This window comes from Typha angustifolia, chromosome 15 (genome assembly GCF_048772165.1).
Source record: "Typha angustifolia cultivar Huaian chromosome 15, ASM4877216v1, whole genome shotgun sequence".
Taxonomy (NCBI): Eukaryota; Viridiplantae; Streptophyta; class Magnoliopsida; order Poales; family Typhaceae; genus Typha; species Typha angustifolia.
The window spans coordinates 17,056,313-17,078,233 of record NC_133253.1 but is presented as its reverse complement, the minus strand read 5'-3'; the positions used below and the strand labels follow the sequence as shown (position 1 = coordinate 17,078,233).

Below are 21,921 nucleotides of genomic sequence, written 5' to 3'. Positions count from 1 at the left end.
CTAAATCTCTCTGTTCGTCTCTACATTATTTATGGTCCAGTCTTGGAAAGCTAGGAGATCTACCATTAATGCGACCGCATAAATGCCAAAGATAATATAGATCCTTGGAAATTAGTGGTTCATTAGGTGCAGTGGCAGCACCGTAGTTTCAAGTGATTCGATGCCTTAACTCGGTACTCCCTTTTTCCGGTCAAGCCCTGACGTCCGTTGTATAAACTTGCGTTTCAAGTTTTAAAGCACGACCGGACGACACTAGTACTAGTTCTATTAAATGCGAACTTAATCCTACCCTTAATAATAAAAGTCAAATATAAATATAATGGCATGATTAATTCCCACCAGTAAAAATTTAAAACAGACAAACCAATATAAATCAGAAGGAGCTCAGAGAGAGAGAGAAAAGGGGGGAGAGCATCGGAAGTCGCGCGGTTTTTATTATATATAAGCTTCAGATCGAAAGAGATTATAGAGAGTATAGAGTACGCTTCTACCTTCTTCTTCGTCGTCGTCTCCACCTATGTGAGCTCGCGAGAGCATCTACCAGAGATGGCAAAATGCCAGCGAGGAGACTACGCCAGCTTCCGGCTGTGGCCGCTCTTTTCTGCTGCCTCCTTCCGACGGAAGCTTCTCGAGGCGCTAACATGCGGCGTATCCAGCCAACGACGGAAGAGCAGTGCGGCCGCGGCCTTCGAGTCGCCAAAGCCACGGCCGAGATCGGATCGGTTAAGGGAGCTCCTAAGGGCGGAGGTCTCGGAATCTGGGTCCGACGAGGCGGAGGGGGATGGGGAGGGGGAGGCGGAGGCGCAGAGGAAAACAGAGGCCTTCGAGGAGCTGCAGAGAGTGGTGAGATGGTTAGATCTCGATGACAATGGCGGCGATAGGCGACGAGATGGGGCGACGGAGATCCGGCGACTCACAAAGGACGATGCCGAGGCGAGGGAGACGCTCGCAATGCTGGGAGCCATACCTCCCCTAGTCGGAATGCTTGGTTACGACGATCTCGAGCTCCAGATCCCCGCGCTCTACGCGCTTCTCAACCTAGGAATCGGCAATGACATGTGAGTACCGGCAATCTAACCCTCTTTTCTTGATAGATTTTCCTCTCGGATGCTCAGGGTTTTTGCTTTCGATCTGTTCTCAGTAACAAGGCCGCGATCGTAAAAGCTGGCGCGGTGCACAAGATGTTGGATCTGATCGAATCGGGGAGCCCCCCTTCCGTTTCCGAGGCGATCGTGGCGAATTTCCTCAGTCTTAGCGCTCTCGACTCGAACAAGTCCATCATCGGCTCCTCCGGGGTGATCCCCTTCCTGGTGAACTCCTTCCAAAACCCTAACCCCAGTTCTCGTCAATCGAGGCAAGACGCGCTCCGTGCTCTCTTCAACCTCTCCATTGCCGCCTCGAACGCCCCCCATCTCGTCGAATCCGGTCTAGTCACCGCCATCCTCGCCGCCATCGGAGACATGGACGTCACTGACCGATCGCTTGCCGCCCTCTCCAACCTCGTCGCCTCACCGGAGGGCCGGCGGGCGGTGATCCGATCCAAGGACGCTTTAGCCATATTAGTCGACGTCCTCCACTGGTCCGACGCCCCCGGTTGCCAAGAAAAGGCGGTCTACATCCTCATGGTGATGGCCCACAAGGCCGGGTACGGTGAGCGCACCGCCATGGTGGAGGCCGGGATCGTCTCCGCCCTCCTCGAGCTCACCCTCCTCGGAAGTCCTCTCGCCCAGAAGAGAGCCTCGCGGGTACTCGAGATCCTACGAGTCGACAAAGGGAAGCAGGTGGAGGATGGGAGCGGGGTCTGCTGCAGTGTACCGGCAGTGTCCGCACCGCTGTCCATCGCGGAGGGTAAAGAGGAAGAGGAGGAGGAGAGAGACGAGATGGGAATGAGCGACGAGAAGAAGGCGGTGAATCAGTTGGTCCAGCAGAGTCTACAGAGTAATATGCGAAGGATAGTAAAAAGAGCAAATTTGCCGCAAGAATTCGCGCCATCGGAACATTTTAGATCACTCACCGTCTCTTCCACTTCCAAGAGCTTGCCGTTCTAAGGAATTCACTTTCTAATCAGTAAGTTGAGAGCTTTTTTCTACATGATTCGTTTCTTAATTAATTTTCTCGGTCTTCTATAGAATGGAAAGATATATTCTTCTTTTCTTTTTTTTCCCCTTTTCTACTACGTTTTTCGTGCGTGTCCTTAGAAAAAAGGAAAAGAAAGAGGAAATTTTGAGCTTTCCCATGTCGAAGGAGTCGTTTGTCATTGTGCTATAAGGTTGAGGTCACTATAGGGAGGGTCAGGCCTTTGGCAGGGGACGTGTCTCAGTGCTCGATCTCGCTTTCTTTTCTCTGTCCTTTTTGTTCTTTTCTGTACACAGGCACGATGCCTAGTTTAATGGGCTACATACAAGGAAATGAAGAATCTAAGCGTACTCGATTACTCTTTACTAATGAAACCCCATGTGCTTTTGCTGCAGGAGAGGATGGACCTCTTACCGAGTGCATACCAGTATGTATTAAATTATCCTTGAAGAGGTAGTTGATTGATCACAATTTTTGTATAGCGAAATCTTTAGCTACTTCATCCTTTCCTATGCTTGTTTTATATATGTATAGATGTTATTCCTCTCTCTCTCTCTCTCTCTCTCTCTCTCTCTCTCTCTCTCTCTCTATATATATATATATGTACATTTGTTCATCGATAGTATTTGCTATAGATGTTGTGGAAGGGGAGGTCCCAGGTGTCATTTGCTAGTTACTATTACTCATCAGTGGCGTGCATGGATGGCAGCCTTTTGCAGTGGTTGTTAAGGGGTAGCTGTCATTGCCACTGCATGCCGGATAAGTTGCAACCAAATGGAGGAAGAGGGATAGAAAGCGAAAGCTTTTGATGCAGTGACCCCAAGTCTTGGGGCCACACCCACCACTACCGGACAACTGGGCTTGGTAGTAGGGTGAAAAGGATGGCCGATTGCAATGTGGCTCTTCCTTAGTTGCTTAGGTTCACGTGTTCCGTAGCTAAACTTCTTATCACTGCGCAACAACATTTCGAATCTGGACAAGGGTAGGTGTGCTGGAGTGCATGCCAGTGTGATATGGTTAACTAGACCAAAAAGAAAAAAGCAAAAAAAAGAAGATAGATCCTCTTTTAGCTGGCATTTACTATAGCAGAGCAACTGTTTTACGAACAGTAAGTAAGGCTCATGAATAAGACCTTGGAACCAAATGATTCCTAAAGCACTAAGTAACTGTTTTCTTGAGTACATAATTGCACTTTATGGTTTACACGGGTTCTATCCGTTCTTTAATATTTTCAAAATATTCTTTTGAGGGAGTGAGGTTACTGCTAGTTTCACCATTTCTAGCTATTTCTATGATCCGGCAAAATTGGATCGATTTACTGCCGTCGTTTGCCATTGGACGACTGCGAATTTGACTAACCAATGGATATGGATCTACAAGATGAAGTTTGCAATCTGTCAAAATTTGGCCCTGCTCTTCCCCGATTTTGTTTTCTTTCGTGGTTTTTCCATTCTGAATTCTATTACAATGCATTAAATTGTCTTAAATTTGGTTTAAGATCCTCTACAGTGATTGGGGGATAATCAAATGATGTGGATGGTGGTAAAAGTGAGTGCTCTTAATGTGCTTTCACGGTTGTCAACTGAAATGGTAATGAAAAAGACTAATGAGTATAGTATAAGCTACCACACATTGATGATATTTGACTGTTGCTGGCCAAGTTGTTGAGATTAGTCCATGACTACATAAAATAAATGCCAAATCAGAGTAAATAATGCGGTGCTGACCGAGTGGGAGACAAACAATGGATATTATAACTCTCTCTCTCTCTCTCTCTCTCTCAAGTAGCTAATAAAATAACTATCTTTTTATGATTTAACGGCTCAAAAACTAGATACGAACAAAGTATCAATCGGCATACAAATACACTTAAACTTTAAAATAGTAAGCTGACTAATTTAAATTTCAAATTATATATATTATATAACTATTTTTTTAAACTATTGAGCTACTTCTCTAAACTGTACCATAGAGCTATTAATCTAATGGAGCGAGCCGTCAAGCAAGCTACCAGCCACCAAATCAGCATAGAAAAATCTAAAGAACAACCAGAACAGAGGAAAAAAAAATCTAACGACCTGTGACAAGACTAGGAAAGAAATCAGCAGTACGTCTTCTAGAAAAGTTTTGCATCGCATCACGAGAACGGGGACGTTTTATGAAGAAAAGCAGGCACCTCTCCATAATGTTCCTTGTTCCACTTGGTTATTCCCGGACGATGACATCGTTTTCTCTGAAGGTACCAATTATTTCACGACCCACCGTAGCAATAAAGCACTAATTGACAGCAGAATCCATGCAACTTTTTTTTGCAAGGTAATCGTAATCGACAAGACTAGACAGTAGAGCCCACGCTATGTCTTTTTCTCTCGCGTGAACTTTGCCACTAGCCCAGGCATCGGAGTTGAACTGGTAAAAAGGTTTCATCTAAAAATTGCCAAATATGTAGCAATTCCTCAAACCCACGGGTTAAACTTCAGAACTCTCCACTCTCCAGGTAAGAGAGATTGGCGAGGTCCTGCTTTTATTTTTATTATTTTTTGTATCGATGAGAGATTAGAAAAGATGAGGTTACGCCTCACCTTTGCTTGTCTGAGATAAAAGCATCAGGTCTGCAACTATGTTTTCCCTATGCAATCAATCACGCACTGAAAAGATGAGAACTGGTAGAGGATGATAGCATATAAAAGCACCTGATTTTGTTGAAAGAATCAAGTTATCATATAATGTCATAGAATGTAGACGCTGGAGAATCCAGCATATTTACCATCCGGAAAATGTAGTCCCAAGGATTCTGTATTCAATATTTAACACCGAGTGGTAAATAATGCATGCTCTATTAAGGTACCCTAAAATGTGAGCAGATGAGATTATCATCATCAGCCTCACAACTAGCAAAACTCTAAACAATACTTTTACTCAAAGAAATTGAAATACTTATTTGCTTCCCTGCAGTGGAATGTATACGCCCTCCGCTGCTAACCAGATATTATCTGGACGCTTGTCCCGAACACCACAAACCTGCAGAACCAAAGCTCGAGCTAAGAATTTAATTATGGAATGGATAGAAAAGTTCTCAAAATTCCTTTTCCTAGAAAAGGCAATCAGTGAAGTTTATTTTGAGCTAACATGCAGATTGCATGGTAATACTGCTAAGAGAGAATAACTAAAAAAGAACCATAAGTTCTCTTCCTACCTCTTGCTGTCCTCCAGCTATGCGAGTGTACTTCTTGTTATGACTGTGTAGGTAACCACCAGTATCAACATGTCGGAGTCTTACTTTTTGGTCTTGCCTCCATGTTTTCCCACTACCTTCAACTTCAAGCCTGATGCAAACAATATGCAAGAATGGCTAAGAAATACAATAGAAAAGTCAGTAAACATATGTGTTATAGACAGATACAAGGTCTCACTTCCAGTGGTCACCAGTATCTGATTCACCATCCCCTCCAAAACAGCTCACCTGCAGATGGCAAATAGATTTTCAGGGATATATATCTACTTTGATCCACTTTAAGCAAAAACTATGTGAGAAAACTACAGATCTTTTGACACCAACCAAATCATTTATTGATTGCCTATAGATTGTCAAAAAGGGCAATCATTTGGCATGGAGCATATCAATTATAGAAAGTACATCATGGACACAAGATTCTCAACATATTCAGAATAGGAGTTTGTCGAGGCCTGCTTCACATTTTCAATTTAGTGCAAAATTAAGACAGTGAAAAGATACAGCAATCAATAAGAATTAAAGATAGTATCCTTTACCCAGCCAACATGTTGCTTATGTGTAAGATGCATGACTGTCTGGCCCTCCCAAATAAACTATAAGAAAGACGGGGATACTTGTGGCTCCATCTACAGTGGGGGGAATACTATGGATAAAGGCAATTTGTCACTGATTAAGATGATTTACACTACATCAAGTTGCAGTGACTTCCTGAAGTTTACATCAAGAAAAATGCCATATATGAGAAAGCTCATAAGTTTACCACGTATAACCTCTTAATATCTAAGGGATTATTGATAATTAGTGGCATTACATGTTCAAAGAAACAAGTATTATCCCATCTTTATATGTTTTACACAAAATGTCCTTGTAAACTTTGTCAGAATACAACACCCAATTTTTCAATAGCCTCAACGGGACAATTAACAAAACAAATGAGAGGATTCACGGTTACAAATAAAACAAGATCATGCATCATTTTGCTTATTCATTTAGTAGATAAAGAATGTACAACATTATATTTTTGTCTCACTTGTAATAATCCATTGAAGAATCAAGACAAAATGGAAGAATGAAGGGAAGAGAGATAACAGCTGTAATACAACTATATATATATACTCTAGCATAATCCAGTTATGGGAACAAAACATGAAAGTAGGATACCCCACTGACCTCTATGTTACCAGATATTGGTGATGCATACAAGTGGCTGTGCAGCCACTTTCGAGTGCTCATATGTTGCAGCCTAATAATAGTTCCACTTTGAATCGCATCACCTTGTTTAGAAGATGAATCTGGAGTAGGCCTTACAATCTGTGAGAGTACACAGAATACAGATTAGCATATCAATATTACGGCAATGTATTGAACAACCTCAAAAACAGTTAGACGGATAAAGGCAAATGTGATGATCGCCTTAGGAATATATCTAATAGGCAGTGCCTAATTTACAGAAAGAGCTATAAGAATGGTTGAAATGATCACACATCTGCAAGATATGCATTTATGGCATGGGCTAATCATAGGCAAATCATAGGCAAATAATCTATGGGAAGTATAAGTTAATAATGATGACTAGCAATCTGGAAAGCAATTGATGGTACTCTGTATTTTATATACCAGAGAAGAAAGAATATTTGGAAGAAAAGCACAATTTGTACATAATTTCAATAAAACAAATTTATGACGTTTTCTTACTAAGAACTATAGCAAGACATAAATCCATAGATCTAGCACCATCTGCAATGAGTTTCACTCCAAGGCCAATCTACAGACTAAAATGTGATAGAAGATACCGAGGGATCATTTAAGCGGAAGTATAGATGTTAATAACCTAGAAGTGCATATCTACTGCATGCTGAGGCCTATCTGTGCAGGTACATCAAGGATTACAAATTACCTCCACAAATCCTGACTAACTACAAAATGAACCATGCATGAAGTTAATCCTCTTAACAGATAGTTATGGGCTCGGTTCAAAATGTTAAGCAAAGGAAGCTAAACTAGATTATCTATCAATCAGGTCAATTTGACACAACTATGGGACGAACCAAAAAATGGCCAAGCACAACTTACTTAAACCACACAGGATCCTTAGATCTCAATATATTAGGAAGTCAATCATGCCATTTAAGATTAGCTAATTAACCATACTTCCAAGTTCCTACAGCACAAAAGAGAACAAAAAACATATTACTCCTAAATTTAATCGCAAAAATTCCAGCATACGCACCCAATAGCTATTGGAATCATCCACATTGGAAAACCCAGTGACCGACTGCTGCCCGCTTCCGGATCCATACGGCACGTCATGCGAATGCAACCGGAACTTAGTCCTCTCGTGCATCAGTTTAATCACACTCCCATAAGTAACCTGGCATCCAAAAATAAATTCTCTTTCCAACAAAAGAAGAAGAAAAACTAAGGAACAATCGTAGATCTCGAGATCTAGGGTTCCCAAGACAGACCTCGACACCCTCGGAAGCGGCGGCGGCGGCGGATACGGAGTCCCCCTCGAGATCCAAGCCAAGAAAAAGGAAGAGAGAGAGGGCAAAAATGGAAAGCGCCATGAGGAGGAGCAGGAGGAGGACGAGGGAACTGAATCGCGTGCTTTGCCAAAACTGGAGGTTACGAGAAGCAGGACGAGGAGATCGGGGGGTAGAAGGGGCGGCGACGGGCCTCTTCCTCCGGGAGAGGGTCTGCGTCCCCAGCGGATCCACGACCCGATCCGCCAGGAGGGACGGTGAGCCAAACGTCACCTATAAGCTTACCGCGCCGAGAGATCCGGTGATCCTTCCCTTCCCGTTTGCTTCCAGGAGAGAGAGTCGGGCTTCTTCACACGTTGCTCCTCCGGAATTTAAAGGTGGGGTCACCACGTCAGTTATTGACCTTCCAGCTAATTACAACACGCCACGTCGATTTCCCTGAGGATGTGGAGCTTCCTAATTGGGTAAAGCCCGCCACTTTACACTTTTGCTACGTGTTAAAGAGCAATTAATTTTGAACTTAAGATTCAAACGCAAATTTGAAGTCAAATGCAGGCTACTGTAGCATTTGGGCCTCCATAAGTCTTAGATGGGCTGAGAAGAGCATTAGACTAGGTTTCAATGAATACCAAGTATAATTCATATTTTCAGTTGGGTAATAGTAAGCAATAAGTTAAATGGCTATTTTTTATTAAGAAAAATAAGAAAAAGAAAAGGAAAATCCTAATAGGTTGCATGACGTGAAAATAAATATTTTTTAAGCGATCGGCAACAATGACGATGACAATGACGATTAATGTGATGGATATGGAATCAATCAAAAGAGATACGTGACATTCGACAAACATTGTAGCTCAAGTCAACCAAATTTGATGGCACACCTCTTTAGATTATTATTATTATCCCATGTCACGTTAAATCTTCTTTTCTTTTCTGATTTTATTTTCCTAACCTTATTGTCTGGTTGCCGAATAAGAGAAAAATTAGAATAAAATGGCCATCAAGGTTTTTGGCCGCGAGCTTTATGATAAGAGGGGTAGTTGGTGGTTTGAGGGTCTAAGATTCTTTCTTTTTTTTCACCCCCCTTTTTTCGTTGCAATCGTTGGGTCTTCTATAGATTCGGAAGTTGGAAGGTTTATTTTCCAATCCACACTTATTATCACTTATTTCACTTATGCTAATAGGTTGTGGACAGTAAAAATTGGTGTTCAAGTGGATAGCTTTAGGTTTATAGTAGTCGCAATAAAGTTGATACAATTGAGGTTTTTTTTTTTTTTGGGATTAAACTAGTTTTGTTCTAAATTTTATTTTATCGAATTAATTATTTTTAAAATTTATTATTAAATAAGGTCTAATTCACTGTATTCTTAATAAAAATATTAAATTGATCGTCATTTTATATATATAAATCTTTATTTTAATCTTTCAGCAGTTAAGGTAGAAAAAAATGTCTGTTCAGCAATTTTGTTAAGACTATAATGAATTAGACACTATTTAATAATAGTTAAAATTATAATTTATTTTAATAAAAAATAATATAAAATGAGCCTAGTTTAGTCAAAAACTGACATTCGCCCTTTGTATACGTGTATTATTGCTACTTTCCAAACTATATTTCTTGTTTATCTCATGCATTCTCTTGGTCTTAATACATATATATTTTTTCTTATTGTGCCGTTGATCCTCAAATTGTAAGACATTCTAAGGGTTGCCATTAGGGGTGAAAACGGATCGGATACGGTTCGGATAGTGCTCAACCCATATCCGGATCCATATTTTTTATCCGGATACGGATTCTGATACGGATATTTGACGGATAGCAAAAATTAAAACCATATCCTAAGAAAACAGATACGGATAATTTTCGGATACGGATCGGATAGTTTTCGGATACGGATCGGATAGTTTCGTATACGGATCGGATAGTTTATATATAAAGTACTCAGTTAAACTAAAATACTTAAAGATAAAATATTGAAATGTTAGACACTTTCTCTAATTGTGAAATAATAATTTAACATTTTACTGATAATATAAATTGATAAACAGTTCAGTTATTCTCTGAGATAATAGTGATATAGAGACCCTGTTTGCTAATAAATTTGCTCAATAGTTTATAAGGAGGTTTATTTTTGGTCAAGAACTTGTTTCTTCAGGACATCAAACAATACCACCCCAAATTACTAGAAAGAATCAGCAATAGAATTTGTCAACAAGCTCCTACTCAACACCATAATGCAAACAAGCACTAGCAAATTTTGTTTTCTTTTCTATCCAGTTTATAATTAGCCTACAAACTTATAATCTATTAAGAAATTTTTTTATATTTTTGTTAAGAAAACATTGCATCACTGCCGAATTATAAATTCAGGCGATTCAATTTTTAATTTTAAAAGAAGATTTTAAATATAAAAAGGTAATCATTTGGAATTTCTAATCTGAGTGAGATAAGAGCATATTGGATAAATGGATAGGTAATGAGGTTAAAAATATTATAAAAAAATAAATGAGAAACTAATTAACACTAATATGAACTAAAAAATGGTCAGGTTTGGATCTGGGTCCAAATGTAGAACCACAAGTAGTTATAAAATATAGATCTTGGACCTCTGTCTACTCTATATGAGTGGCACAATTTTATCTAGAACCCATCACCGTGACGGGATTGCGGAAGATGAGCACGGAGACGACGGCGGCGACGGCGGCCTTGGCGTTGCCGAGGACTTGAAGTGTGAGGGCGCTGGTGTGCTTCGTGACCAAGAAGTTGGTGAGGTTGACGAGGTAGGCGACGGTGGCGTTCCCGAAGAGGAGTAGGGCGAGGCTGGGCTCTTCTCGGATCTTGGAGAGGGTGGCGGCAGCGACGCCCGGCTCGGAGAGGAGAGCCGAGGTCGACGAGGGAGGGCCGGTGGAGGAGAGCCGAGGTCGACGAGGGAGGGCCGGTGGAGGTGAGCCGAGGTCGACGAGGGAGGGACGGTGGAGGAGAGCCGGTGAGGCCGTGAGGGCTAGTATTGAGGGCGGCGCCGCGGGTAGCAGTGCGATTGATAGAGATTTGGGGGAGGAGATGGTGAGTAGATGAGAGATAGAGGTAGGGTTTAACTTTTGTTGGGTATTTATTAAGCGGGTAAACGGATATCCGTTATCCGAATCCGTATCCGATAAAATCAACTAAACCCGTATCCGTATCCGGATCCGAATTTTTTTCTAAAAGGCTATCCGTATCCGGATCCGGATCCGGATATTTTTGGAAATAGCTACCCGTATCCGTATCCGAATCCGGATCGGATAGGATTTTCCTATCCGTATCCGATCCGATCCGGATGGGATAGCGGGTCGGGTCGGACTTAATCCGACCCGTTTTCACCCCTAGTTGCCATTCAATCTCTCTTAATTATCTTTCCTATGTAACATACTTTTAATTATTTAAAATATATTAATGAAATGACTCGCCTGTGGTTTTCCTTCAAAAAAAAAACAAGTGAGCATGCAACTCATAGCAAATCAAATGCCATCCAAGATGAGTCAAGTAGAGAAAGGAAGATGAGAGAAATGAATACCGTAAGCTAACTTGCTAGCCAGCATTCCTCTGGTGGTGTTCACCTCCCACCAAACTCCAGGTTTGGATTAGATCCAAAACTAGAGGCCACAACTCCATCAGACCTCTTCCTCCTCCTACATCCACTCGTTTGGGCTTCACCATCACCATCTACTGGTCCTCGTAGGCAGATCTTATCCACGACCCCCGCCATTAATGTCACCTTCCTCCCATGAATGTGGATGTGGTGCAGTTAAACTACAGAGTGATCGATGCCATGGTAGGCCACCATCTAGTCTTTGATTCTGGACCTCCAGAATCCATTCCATTTTGTGGATGTGAAGGGCTTGGATGCGTGGAGAAATGTGAGCAAGAAGCTTTGCATTACTTTGGACTGGCAAATAAGTTAAATAGAAATGCTTATATTTGCTGTCTCCTGCACCCACTTTTGAGTTTTGATCCCCACTATGTATTAGAGGTATGGAGACGATGTGAGATCCATGCAATCCTAGGCGTTAGTAAGACCATACGTTTGTTCTTCCAATTGATCCATCTCCCATGGATTATGCATTTAGCCCCCAGTATGATAGACAGATGGTATAGTAGTTGACTGTTAGGAATAATTCTACTTATACTCTTAAAACTATTGTTTACTTTTATGTATACATAAATTTTCTAACTACTGAAAACCTTTAATCCCTTGACATAGTTAACGGAAAAAGATTAGAAAATTCCTTCCTTTTATAATGGTATATTAATAAATTATATGTCAGTCAAGTAATAATTTATGAGAAAAAATTAACAAGAAAGCGAATTAGAGTGGTTGGGTGAGTGATATTTCGTCATTGAGTTTTTGTTTAGATGGATTCTTGAATCATACGTGATTCCAGAAATAATTAGAAACAGATTAAGTCAGCACAAATTTTTTTCTTAAATAAGTTATTCCGTTGACTTTGAGTAAAATTTTACTTGCAAAATTGACCGGTAGGTAAGACTTTTAATTTTAAGCCCTTTCGTAGGGGCTCCAGCTTTTATTTAATTTTTCTTTTTTTTTTCGGGAAAAAGTTATGGGGCCGAGAGGAATCTTAATTTAGTTGGATCAATTCCAGTCATCCAAAGAAAGAATGCTTCACTTTGAAGCCTTGAAGGTAGTTAGAAAGGTGGTAGTTGACTGTTTTCCACATTACTACCTACATTTTAGTGTTTTTAAATATTTTTATTATAGTTCCTCATTCTCTGTGTGTTCTACTAAGGCTTGGTTGTCTGGAACGAGGTCACAAACTCACAGATCAGAGTCTCAGACTACTTAAAAAGATACTAGGAAATTAATATTATGGTCAACTTAGGAACATTACAAAATCGGCTCACATTAAACCTTGGAAATATCTTAAATCTAATGGCTGCTTGCCTGCTTACATTAACTCTCCTGTTAAAAGTTAAAACGCGCTCATTAGTGACCAAACATCACCGTTACCTCTAATCCAAGGATTAAATAAACATTGGCATGCGGCATTCATGACTCAACTTCATGTGATGCTATCATTCATCTACCAAGATTGGTCGAAAGATGGCAACTTTGATGGGGGTAGCAAACGTGCATCATCGTGCTAGTTAACCTATTATTTTTAATGATAACTTTTGCAGCCAATAGCAGGCTTCCGAGTACCCTTGTTACATAGAAAAGGTCGGAACCGGACACGAAACGCTTCTACCGAAACTCCGACACGACCATACCAACCGACTACAACACGTAGCAGTCCAACTGTACTGCACGTGGCTCCACCTGAGCAGTGGCGCTTCCGTAATTGGCGCGATAAAAAGGATGGCAGTTTCGGTATTCCATTCACTTCCCACTTCGTCATCTTTCTTTCAATACAAAAAAATCTTTTACCAATCACGAATTTTATTTATTTGACTAAATCACTCTTTACTCTCTCTCTCTCTCTCTATATATATAATATATTAATTAAAATAAAAAGTTAATTACTGACTAGCTATGACTAAACTTGTCTATACCACCGTCGCAGGTTCGAATCTCAACAATGTAGGAAATAGTACGGAGGGGAAAGATTAAAATTATTTTGCAGATGACTTGGCTATGTGTCGTTAAGGTTAACTTCCACACGTGGCTTAGAGCTTGATATTTATATTTAGTCGGAGTTTGTGACCAACCAGCTGATACAGTAACTTTTTTTAATACCAAAATAGAATACTATTTTTCAAATTCGATAAAATCGCTTGTCTCAGCAATTCTTAATAAATTTAATTAATTTTTCAATAGGTTAAAATAAATAAAAAACTAGATTATAATAACTTTATATCGGAAAAGATCTATAAAATAGAATGGCTCCTCTAAATTTTAATTTTAAATTTATTATATAACAATTTATAAATCACTTATTCTCAAAACAATTTATGTAAAAAAATGGCGAAATTTTTTATTGTCTAAGATAATAATTTTTAAATAAATTTTTATTATATTAAAAAACTAATTAATTCACTGAAAGTCATTGTATGAGACATAATTTCATTGGTTCTACTAATTTGACCGATTTTACTATTATACTAGTTTAAAAAATAATTTAAACAGCCATACCTTAGTTAATTTTTTTTTACTATAGCAATAGTTTGGTTAAAAACTCTATTTAGTCGTATGGTGTAATAATAATAATAATAATAATACGTTACTTTTGTAATTTTTATTTGTATTCATAAGGAAGGAGTCATATATATATATATATATATATATATATATATATATCAAATAAATTCATCGGTAATTTTTTTTTTACGAATTGGTAAAATTATTTTGGTGTAAAGCATAAAGGAAAACATTATTTATTCCCTTTATTTTTCCTGTCCTGTGGGACCCATGGGAGCTTGCCATCCGAGAGGCGTGGCTCACGTCGCACTTATATAAGCCTTCCCCTTCCCCCTTCCCCTTCCCCTTATTCTCCTTCCACCTTTCGCTTTTGTTGTAGTATAGTACTCTATTTTGGTTGCTTCGAATCCTTCGCCGGTGCTTCGCGCGAGTAGGAAGGAAAGGAGAAGGGGAGTGGAGGTGTTGGTGATCATGGCGGGAACCGGGATTTTCGAGGAGATTATTGATGGAGAGGTGTACAAGTACTACGCGGAGGGGGAGTGGAGGAAATCGGCTTCCGGGAAGTCAGTTGCGATCGTTAATCCGACTACTAGGAAAACACAATACAAAGTCCAAGGTACTTGGGATTCTGGGTTCTCTTTTATTCTCTGTAAATTGTGGTTGTTCGAGATGGGCTTGTTATTTTTGTTTTTTTGGAGATTAATACGAATTAGGTTGTTCTTAATTCTCGTAGAGATGGAGTGCTTTTGATTATTTCTGTTCAAATGTTTTTAATTCAGTAAGAAGTAAGCATGTTTAAGCTGATTCACGAACTTCTCTGGCCATTCTATTTTAATTCCGAATGTTTTGAGTTGAGAGCCTTTTCTGTAAATTTTTTTGATCTTTTGGCTAGGATTAGCGTAGTAAGCTAGTTCAAAAACTTTATGGTGTTCAAATATTTTCTCCTCGGTAAAGATAGATTTTTTTTTTTTGTGGAATATATTTGTCCTTTTATTTCTCTAATAATCGAGATCCAATTTCATCGAGCGCTATCATTTTCTTTCAAGATTGCAATCTCCCAGATCTCACTCTTTCACAAATTTCTGGTTCTCGTTGAGTCTGATCGACTTCCAGTGACAATTTTCAGGGGAAAATAGTTGGTTTGTCTTGACAGTTTACCAAATTATTTGGCTTACTAGTGAGCGTTGTTTTGTTGGTTTAGCCTGCACACAGGAGGAGGTGAACAAGGTAATGGAGGCAGCAAAGGTGGCACAGAAAGCATGGGCAAGGACGCCGCTGTGGAAGCGAGCGGAGCTCCTCCATAAGGCTGCGGCGATCCTTAAGGAGCACAAGGCACCCATGGCTGAATGCCTCGTCAAGGAGATCGCCAAGCCTGCCAAGGATGCTGTCACAGAGGTGAGATAGATCTTGAGCCTCTTTGTTTCTTAATTTATCCATCCATAGAATCGGGATACTCCTCTCCCCAGTCGTGAGATAGAATTTGTTTCTTAATTTTTATTTTATTCTTAAGTTAATAATATTTCTACATCTTTTGTGGTCAATAGGTTGTTAGATCTGGGGATCTGGTGTCCTACACAGCGGAGGAGGGTGTTCGGATACTCGGGGAGGGGAAGCTGCTTGTATCTGATAGCTTCCCAGGCAATGAGCGCAGCAAGTATTGCCTTTCGTCTAAGGTATATCTGTAATTTGGTTAAGTTTTTCTGTTTGTTCTTTTCTATGTTTCTTGTTGTATTGCAAAAAAGTAAACGACAAAATGATAATAAAACTATACGTCCCAACTTTGAGGTCAGAAGTTTTTTCTCTTGTGACCTGGCACACGATCATTTTAGTTATACTGATCTTCTGGGATAAGGAGTGTAGAGACATCTAGTGAAATTGATGTCATTTACTGGATTTAAATGTTGGCTATGCATAAGTAATTAGCACCAATGGTGCTTTTCTGCTCGACTAATTTTTCTTATGGAAGCAAAATAATTCAATAATGTAATTTTTTTTCCTTTCTGGTTGCATGATATACATTCATGAGTAATAATGTAGGCAAACAGTTGAGGGTAGTATTTCTTTTTTCCTTAAAGTTTTTCTTTATCATTGCTAGTTTCAAAGGGTTCTTTATGCATTGAAAAAAGTAGTTGTTTCATGAAGTGTGAGCCTCACCGCGTCATGAACATGCAGCCACAGATGTTAGTAGTAGTCTGAGATTGTTAGATTAAAGGATTGACTGGCAATATCGGATCTGATGTCTCATGACGAACTACATTATATGGCAGAATCAAACAAGTGAAGTTAGATTTTGAGTGAATGTTTGGTTGGTAGATTAATGACGTTAGTGGACGGTAGTTGGGCAAATTTAATGACCTTGAACTATGAAAAGGTATCTACTTATTTTTCATGTGCATGACCTGAATTCAAGTGGTCTTTGGTTGGGGGGAAATAACTGATTGTAGAAATAGAGAGTTAGTTTATTTTAAAAAGTTGTTGAAATAGTCAGCAGCTTTTGCGGTCGAAACATTGAAGGCTATTTGAAGACAGTTGGGTTGGTAAGTCTGTTAAGTGACACTTGCAGGACTCGAAGCAACTTAAAGTTGTATTAATGAAATTTTGTTATTGTGTTGTTACTAATGTCGTTTTTATGTACAAAAGCATAATTCTTACATACTTGACCAAATATCATGTTCGTTTTCCTATAATTAATCTAGTAACTGTTAAATAGACCCGTCAAAAACATTTTGTTCCACTATGGGATATTCAGCAGTTTCTCATTTCCTATAATAAATTTACATCTCTGCCCTCTGAAGTACTGACTTAAGGTGTTGGTGTTTTTCCTTGAAAAAAAAATGCATTGACTGTAGGGTGTGGGATATGATTAATTCATGGTATTTGCAATTTGAGACTATTAATGTTTGTTTCATGGTAGTTAGCCTTTGTCAGGGTTATTCTAGGAGTAGAATAATTTTTTAATGTTACAAGACTAGTTAGTTGAGGTTGCAGTTCTTTTGGCAACATTTGTAAATGCTGTCTTGACAACTGATCTCTGTGATTTTATTACTTTATAATACAACAGATGAAATCCAATAAATTGGCATTGTTTTGCTGACATATCTTTTGAGAGAATTAAATGAAGAAAAGATCTACATATTTGGCTCAGTAAAAAAAGATTCACTTATCTGATCATAATTATTTCCTTGGCTTTGGATAGACACTACATAGAAGCAGGCAGAAAAAGAAAGATTGATGTACATGTTAAGGTATTTCTTAATTTAACAATGTTGTTGGATGCAATCCTAGATGTTGAAGCTTATTGAAGAAGTCCCAGATGTGAGCCCATGTACCTACTCATCAGATATGTGGATATGTCACACTTGTTTTATGCCACTCATAAAACACTGTGAAATAGGAAAGATAGTTTAGGGGAATAAAGATGAAAAATAAGCATGAGAACAATTGGATTGGTGAAAAAAAAAAGTGAAGAAAATACATGAAGTAAATATTTTAAAAGAAAATAAGAATAAAAGAGAGACATGAATTTGAGAAAGGAAGAGTGGAAGAATGTGGGAAAGGAAGAAATGAAAAGGCAAGCACAATTAACTTGGAAAAAAGAATATCCAGAAGACTAGAAAGAAATAAATTGAAGAAGAAAGGATAACCACAAATCTATTGGAAAAAAAAACATAAAAAGAATATGCTAGCAAAAGGGAACTATTAAAAGAAAAGAAAGATAGGAAAAATTGAACGTGTGTTGAAAAAGGAAAGCAGGGAGATTGAAAGAGTAAAACAACATTGCAGTGAATATACATTAATCATGTGCGTACATAATCTCTGATTTTTAGTCTGAAACTCTCCCGTGTGAGCCATCTGACATTGTCATTAGTAGATGAACAAAGTAAAGATACGCCATTACTTTCTTTCTTGGTGCATTAGTTCTTCTTATTCTTGTAGGTCCCTCTTGGAGTCGTTCTGGCAATTCCACCATTTAACTATCCAGTGAACTTGGCAGTCTCTAAGATTGCCCCTGCATTGATTGCTGGCAATGCTCTTGTGCTCAAGCCTCCAACTCAGGTATTGATTCATGAAGTACATTCATAACATTCTATTTAGTAATTAATCTCCTTAATCAATAAGCTCTAATTCTTTGTGAAGCAACATTTTCATCCAATTTTTTGTTTTACCAGGGCGCTGTGGCTGCTCTTCATATGGTACACTGCTTTCACCTTGCTGGTTTCCCAAAAGGCTTGATTAGTTGTGTCACAGGCAAAGGTTCTGAAATAGGTGATTTTCTTACAATGCATCCTGCAGTCAACTGCATAAGGTAACAAACATTAGCTGTTCTAGACTTCTGAAGTTCCCAAATTCTTTCCTTGGTACAAACCTTTCACTCATTCTTCTTTATCTTAGTTTCACTGGTGGTGATACCGGCGTTGCCATTTCAAAGAAGGCTGGAATGATCCCACTCCAGATGGAACTGGGGGGAAAGGATGCATGCATTGTGTTAGAAGATGCTGATCTTGATTTAGTTGCCGCCAATATAGTAAAAGGAGGTTTTTCTTACAGGTGTGTTCATTCTTTTACAGTTATACCTGAAGAGCATATAATTTTCTTTGAAGTATTAGGATGCATCTTACCCTACTGTTAATGTGTGTTGGAAATTTTGAAGAGCTCACCTACTAGGTGTGCTATAACTTTTGGTTAGCAGACTGAAGTCAGCTAGCTCTAAGTTCTCTACTTTTGACTGATGCAGTGGTCAGAGATGCACTGCTGTTAAGGTTGTCCTGGTGATGGAATCAGTAGCTGATGCAGTGGTAGAGAAGGTGAATTCCAAGGTGGCAAAACTGAAGGTTGGGCCACCTGAGGATGACTGCGACATCACTCCAGTTGTATCAGAATCCTCAGCAAATTTCATTGAAGGATTGGTTATGGATGCCAAGACCAAAGGAGCCACATTCTGCCAAGAGTATAGGAGGGAAGGGAATCTCATCTGGCCATTGCTCTTAGACCATGTGCGACCTGATATGAGAATTGCCTGGGAGGAACCATTTGGACCAGTTTTGCCAGTTATTAGGATTAACTCAGTTGAGGAGGGTATTCACCACTGCAATGCTAGCAATTTTGGCCTCCAGGTCTGTTCTTTCTCTCTCTCTCTCTCTCTCTCTCTATCTCTCTCTCTGATGTTGTTTCATCTATTACCTTGAACTGAATCATCATATTTTGCATACTCCTCGACATAATAGGTTGCCTTTCTTCCTCTTTAACTTTCCAGATGAGATTTTGAGTGGCATCCAGGATTAGTTACTTGGTTTGAATGACAAATAGAGGAGATTGCTAGTTATCTACTACCTTTAGTTTACTGACCTGTCAATCTGAACTTGATATAAAGTGTGACCACCAATAATTTTTGGAAAAACTCTTTACCAGCAAAAGTGTGTTCAGCAGACTTATATAAGAGTATGACCAATAATTGCTATATCAGAGGCTTTAAATTCTTCTCATCTCCTGCTAAATGTATATCTTGTAGAGCTTAGTTTATATCCTTCTACTTAAATATCAAAGCAATGGCTTTAGTATGTACTGGATAATCTTGATGCAACCATAGTAAGATAGTCCTCAGATCCACTAGTACTATTAGAGCTGAAAATTGTTGGTATAATGTAAGTACTTGGTCATTGCTTTACACTTGAAAGCCTTCCATTCACCTCCATAACACAGGTGAACACCTAAACATTCAATACAGGACTTCTAATATGTTGGTGGACTAACCTCTTAACTCTTCACAGGGATGTGTCTTCACAAGAGACATCAACAAAGCAATTATGATCAGCGATGCAATGGAGACTGGAACAGTGCAGATCAACTCAGCACCAGCTCGTGGACCTGATCATTTCCCCTTCCAGGTACCTGTCCTTCTGATTGCAGAATAATCTCATGAAGAGCCAATATCTTTGGCTTCTAATTGAATATAATGCTGAGCGTAGTGTCTTCTGTGCATTGCAGGGTCTTAAGGACAGTGGCATTGGGTCTCAGGGGATTACTAACAGCATCAACATGATGACAAAGATCAAGAGCACTGTCATAAACCTGCCTACTCCATCTTACACCATGGGCTGAATGTTACGACTACATAAGTCTCTGCCTAAATAAGCTTGAGAAGTTTGTATTCTCTTGGTATTATAGTCCATGATTAGGTGGCACATGTTATTACATTTAAGCGATATTATGTAGATGCAATGGCGAAGGTGTTGGATTCATGAGAAGTTAAATGAAAATTGAGCTTTATACTTCTGTTGCATGATATACTGGCAGTGCTAATGATTGCAGCAGCTAAATCATTCACCAAGCTTCTCAAAGTTCATTCAAGGCAACAGCTACCATCTAAGATACTAAAGTTACATAGTAGTTCAGACCTGCAGATCATTTCATTTGGTACGTTCCAATTATGACAATTGACAAGGTCTTTACGTCCTTTCTATCTTAAATTTTGGTCATATCTAAGAAATTGAAAGCTACAAGAGTAAAAGACTCTTCAAATAAGCTGAGTTGAAGATTAATTCAATGAGAGATGGAACGAAAAGGTTAGAAAGATCTTCCTCTGGATCAAATAGATTTGTATTTAAAGAACATGGGATTGACCCCTACATGCATCATTAGTGCCATTTGCCACCATTGGAAGAATTTTTTTTTTAAATTTTATCTTCTCTCTTATTTTTACATTATAAAAGGTCGTATCAACGACCAAGAACTCATGCTTCAGCTCATACACGTGCATTAAAGTAGACGAGTCAAAAGGAAAGGGATTTGATACCCCAATATAACTATATACATTATAATTATAATTATAATTTGTCCATATTTTTCAACCAGACATCAAAAGATTAACACTAATCACACCTCAATGTAAATATTATAAGATCTCGCTTCATTGTTATAGGAGTGTTGTTCTAACCTTTGCCGCATGAATTGCATGCATGAGCCGTTCATGAATCAGCTCATTTTTTTGATTTGGATGTCTATTTGGTTACTAAAATCAACAAAATAAGTCGTAGTTACCGTCTTAAGTTTATTAATTAATTCATATTTTCCAACAAAATCTTAGAACATGAACATAGATGAGATCTCATTTTATTTGATTCGGACACTCAAATTCTCTAAAACCGATAAAATTACTCATAACGGTATTCAGTTAACTAATCCACACCTACTAAGAAACCTTAAAACGTGAACATAAATTCAATCTCACTTTATTATATTCAAACAAATTCTAATCTGACAAAATGAAATAGCAGGGTGTTAAATGAAATTTTTTTTTATTACTTTAAATTGGATTTGTGGAAGGAATGACGGCTTCAATTAACCTCACAACAGAGTCAGGTTAGTTTTATAAATTATTATTAAATTTCAGATAAATTAATGGTTAATATTACATTATTTGTCGGGTAACAAAACCTTAAAAACGTGAACATAGATAAAAGCTCACCTTGTTCAGTTCAAACAGTTTCCAGAACCAATAAAATCAATCATAACAATATCCAATATCGTTACTAACTCATTCATTCTTTCAGAAAAAAAACTTCAAAATGTGAACTTATATAGGATCTCATTTTAGGCTCCTTCCAAAAAAAAGATCTCCATGCATCCTTTCGTGGCGATGGCTCTAGCTCTCAGCTAGGATTTGGTCACCCTTCTTTCCTTTGCAAGAGGGGTTTTTCCTATGACTTCTCTCTCCTCCCCTCCTCTAGTCGAGTGCTAGAGGAGGACGACTTTTCTCCCCTAAGACTTTTTCCATTCCCACTGGCTTTTCCACCTTCCCCTCCTATCTCCTCGTCGGCCTTGGGGCTTGCCACCCCTGAGTGCAACTAGTTGTGAGGGTGGTGAAGCTGAGTCGCTTAGACCAAACCCTGCCACCTTCTTTCTCTTCAATTCTGTCCTCCTATTGTCTCTAATTCTGTCGGAACCTCGCTTCGCCCCTTCTTTGTCTTCGTCTTTATCAAATCCTTGCTTTGAC

General features: G+C 39.0%; 3 protein-coding genes across 3 annotated transcripts; 2 read left to right on the top strand and 1 right to left on the bottom strand.

Annotated features, from left to right (window-relative positions):
- The first annotated feature begins 378 nt into the window (after positions 1–378).
- On the top strand, positions 379–2,662 carry LOC140777171 (U-box domain-containing protein 45). Its single transcript, XM_073121101.1, has 3 exons — positions 379–1,058; positions 1,142–2,067; positions 2,472–2,662. The coding sequence occupies exons 1-2, from the start codon at positions 547–549 to the stop codon at positions 2,046–2,048; spliced, it is 1,419 nt and encodes a 472-aa protein (XP_072977202.1). The 5' UTR covers positions 379–546; the 3' UTR covers positions 2,049–2,067; positions 2,472–2,662.
- A 2,091-nt stretch (positions 2,663–4,753) lies between these two features.
- Positions 4,754–8,148, bottom strand: LOC140778330 (stromal cell-derived factor 2-like protein). The gene is made up of 6 exons (XM_073122986.1): positions 7,777–8,148; positions 7,542–7,682; positions 6,482–6,622; positions 5,490–5,539; positions 5,273–5,402; positions 4,754–5,097 (listed from the first exon to the last, which is right to left on the bottom strand). The coding sequence occupies exons 1-6, from the start codon at positions 7,876–7,878 to the stop codon at positions 5,014–5,016; spliced, it is 648 nt and encodes a 215-aa protein (XP_072979087.1). The 5' UTR covers positions 7,879–8,148; the 3' UTR covers positions 4,754–5,013.
- A 6,128-nt stretch (positions 8,149–14,276) lies between these two features.
- Positions 14,277–20,208, top strand: LOC140777892 (NADP-dependent glyceraldehyde-3-phosphate dehydrogenase). Its single transcript, XM_073122295.1, has 9 exons — positions 14,277–14,544; positions 15,130–15,323; positions 15,473–15,601; positions 17,865–17,984; positions 18,098–18,234; positions 18,321–18,476; positions 18,664–19,042; positions 19,697–19,813; positions 19,914–20,208. Exons 1-9 carry the CDS (start codon positions 14,400–14,402, stop codon positions 20,025–20,027), a joined length of 1,491 nt encoding a protein of 496 aa, XP_072978396.1. The 5' UTR covers positions 14,277–14,399; the 3' UTR covers positions 20,028–20,208.
- Positions 20,209–21,921: the final 1,713 nt, after the last annotated feature.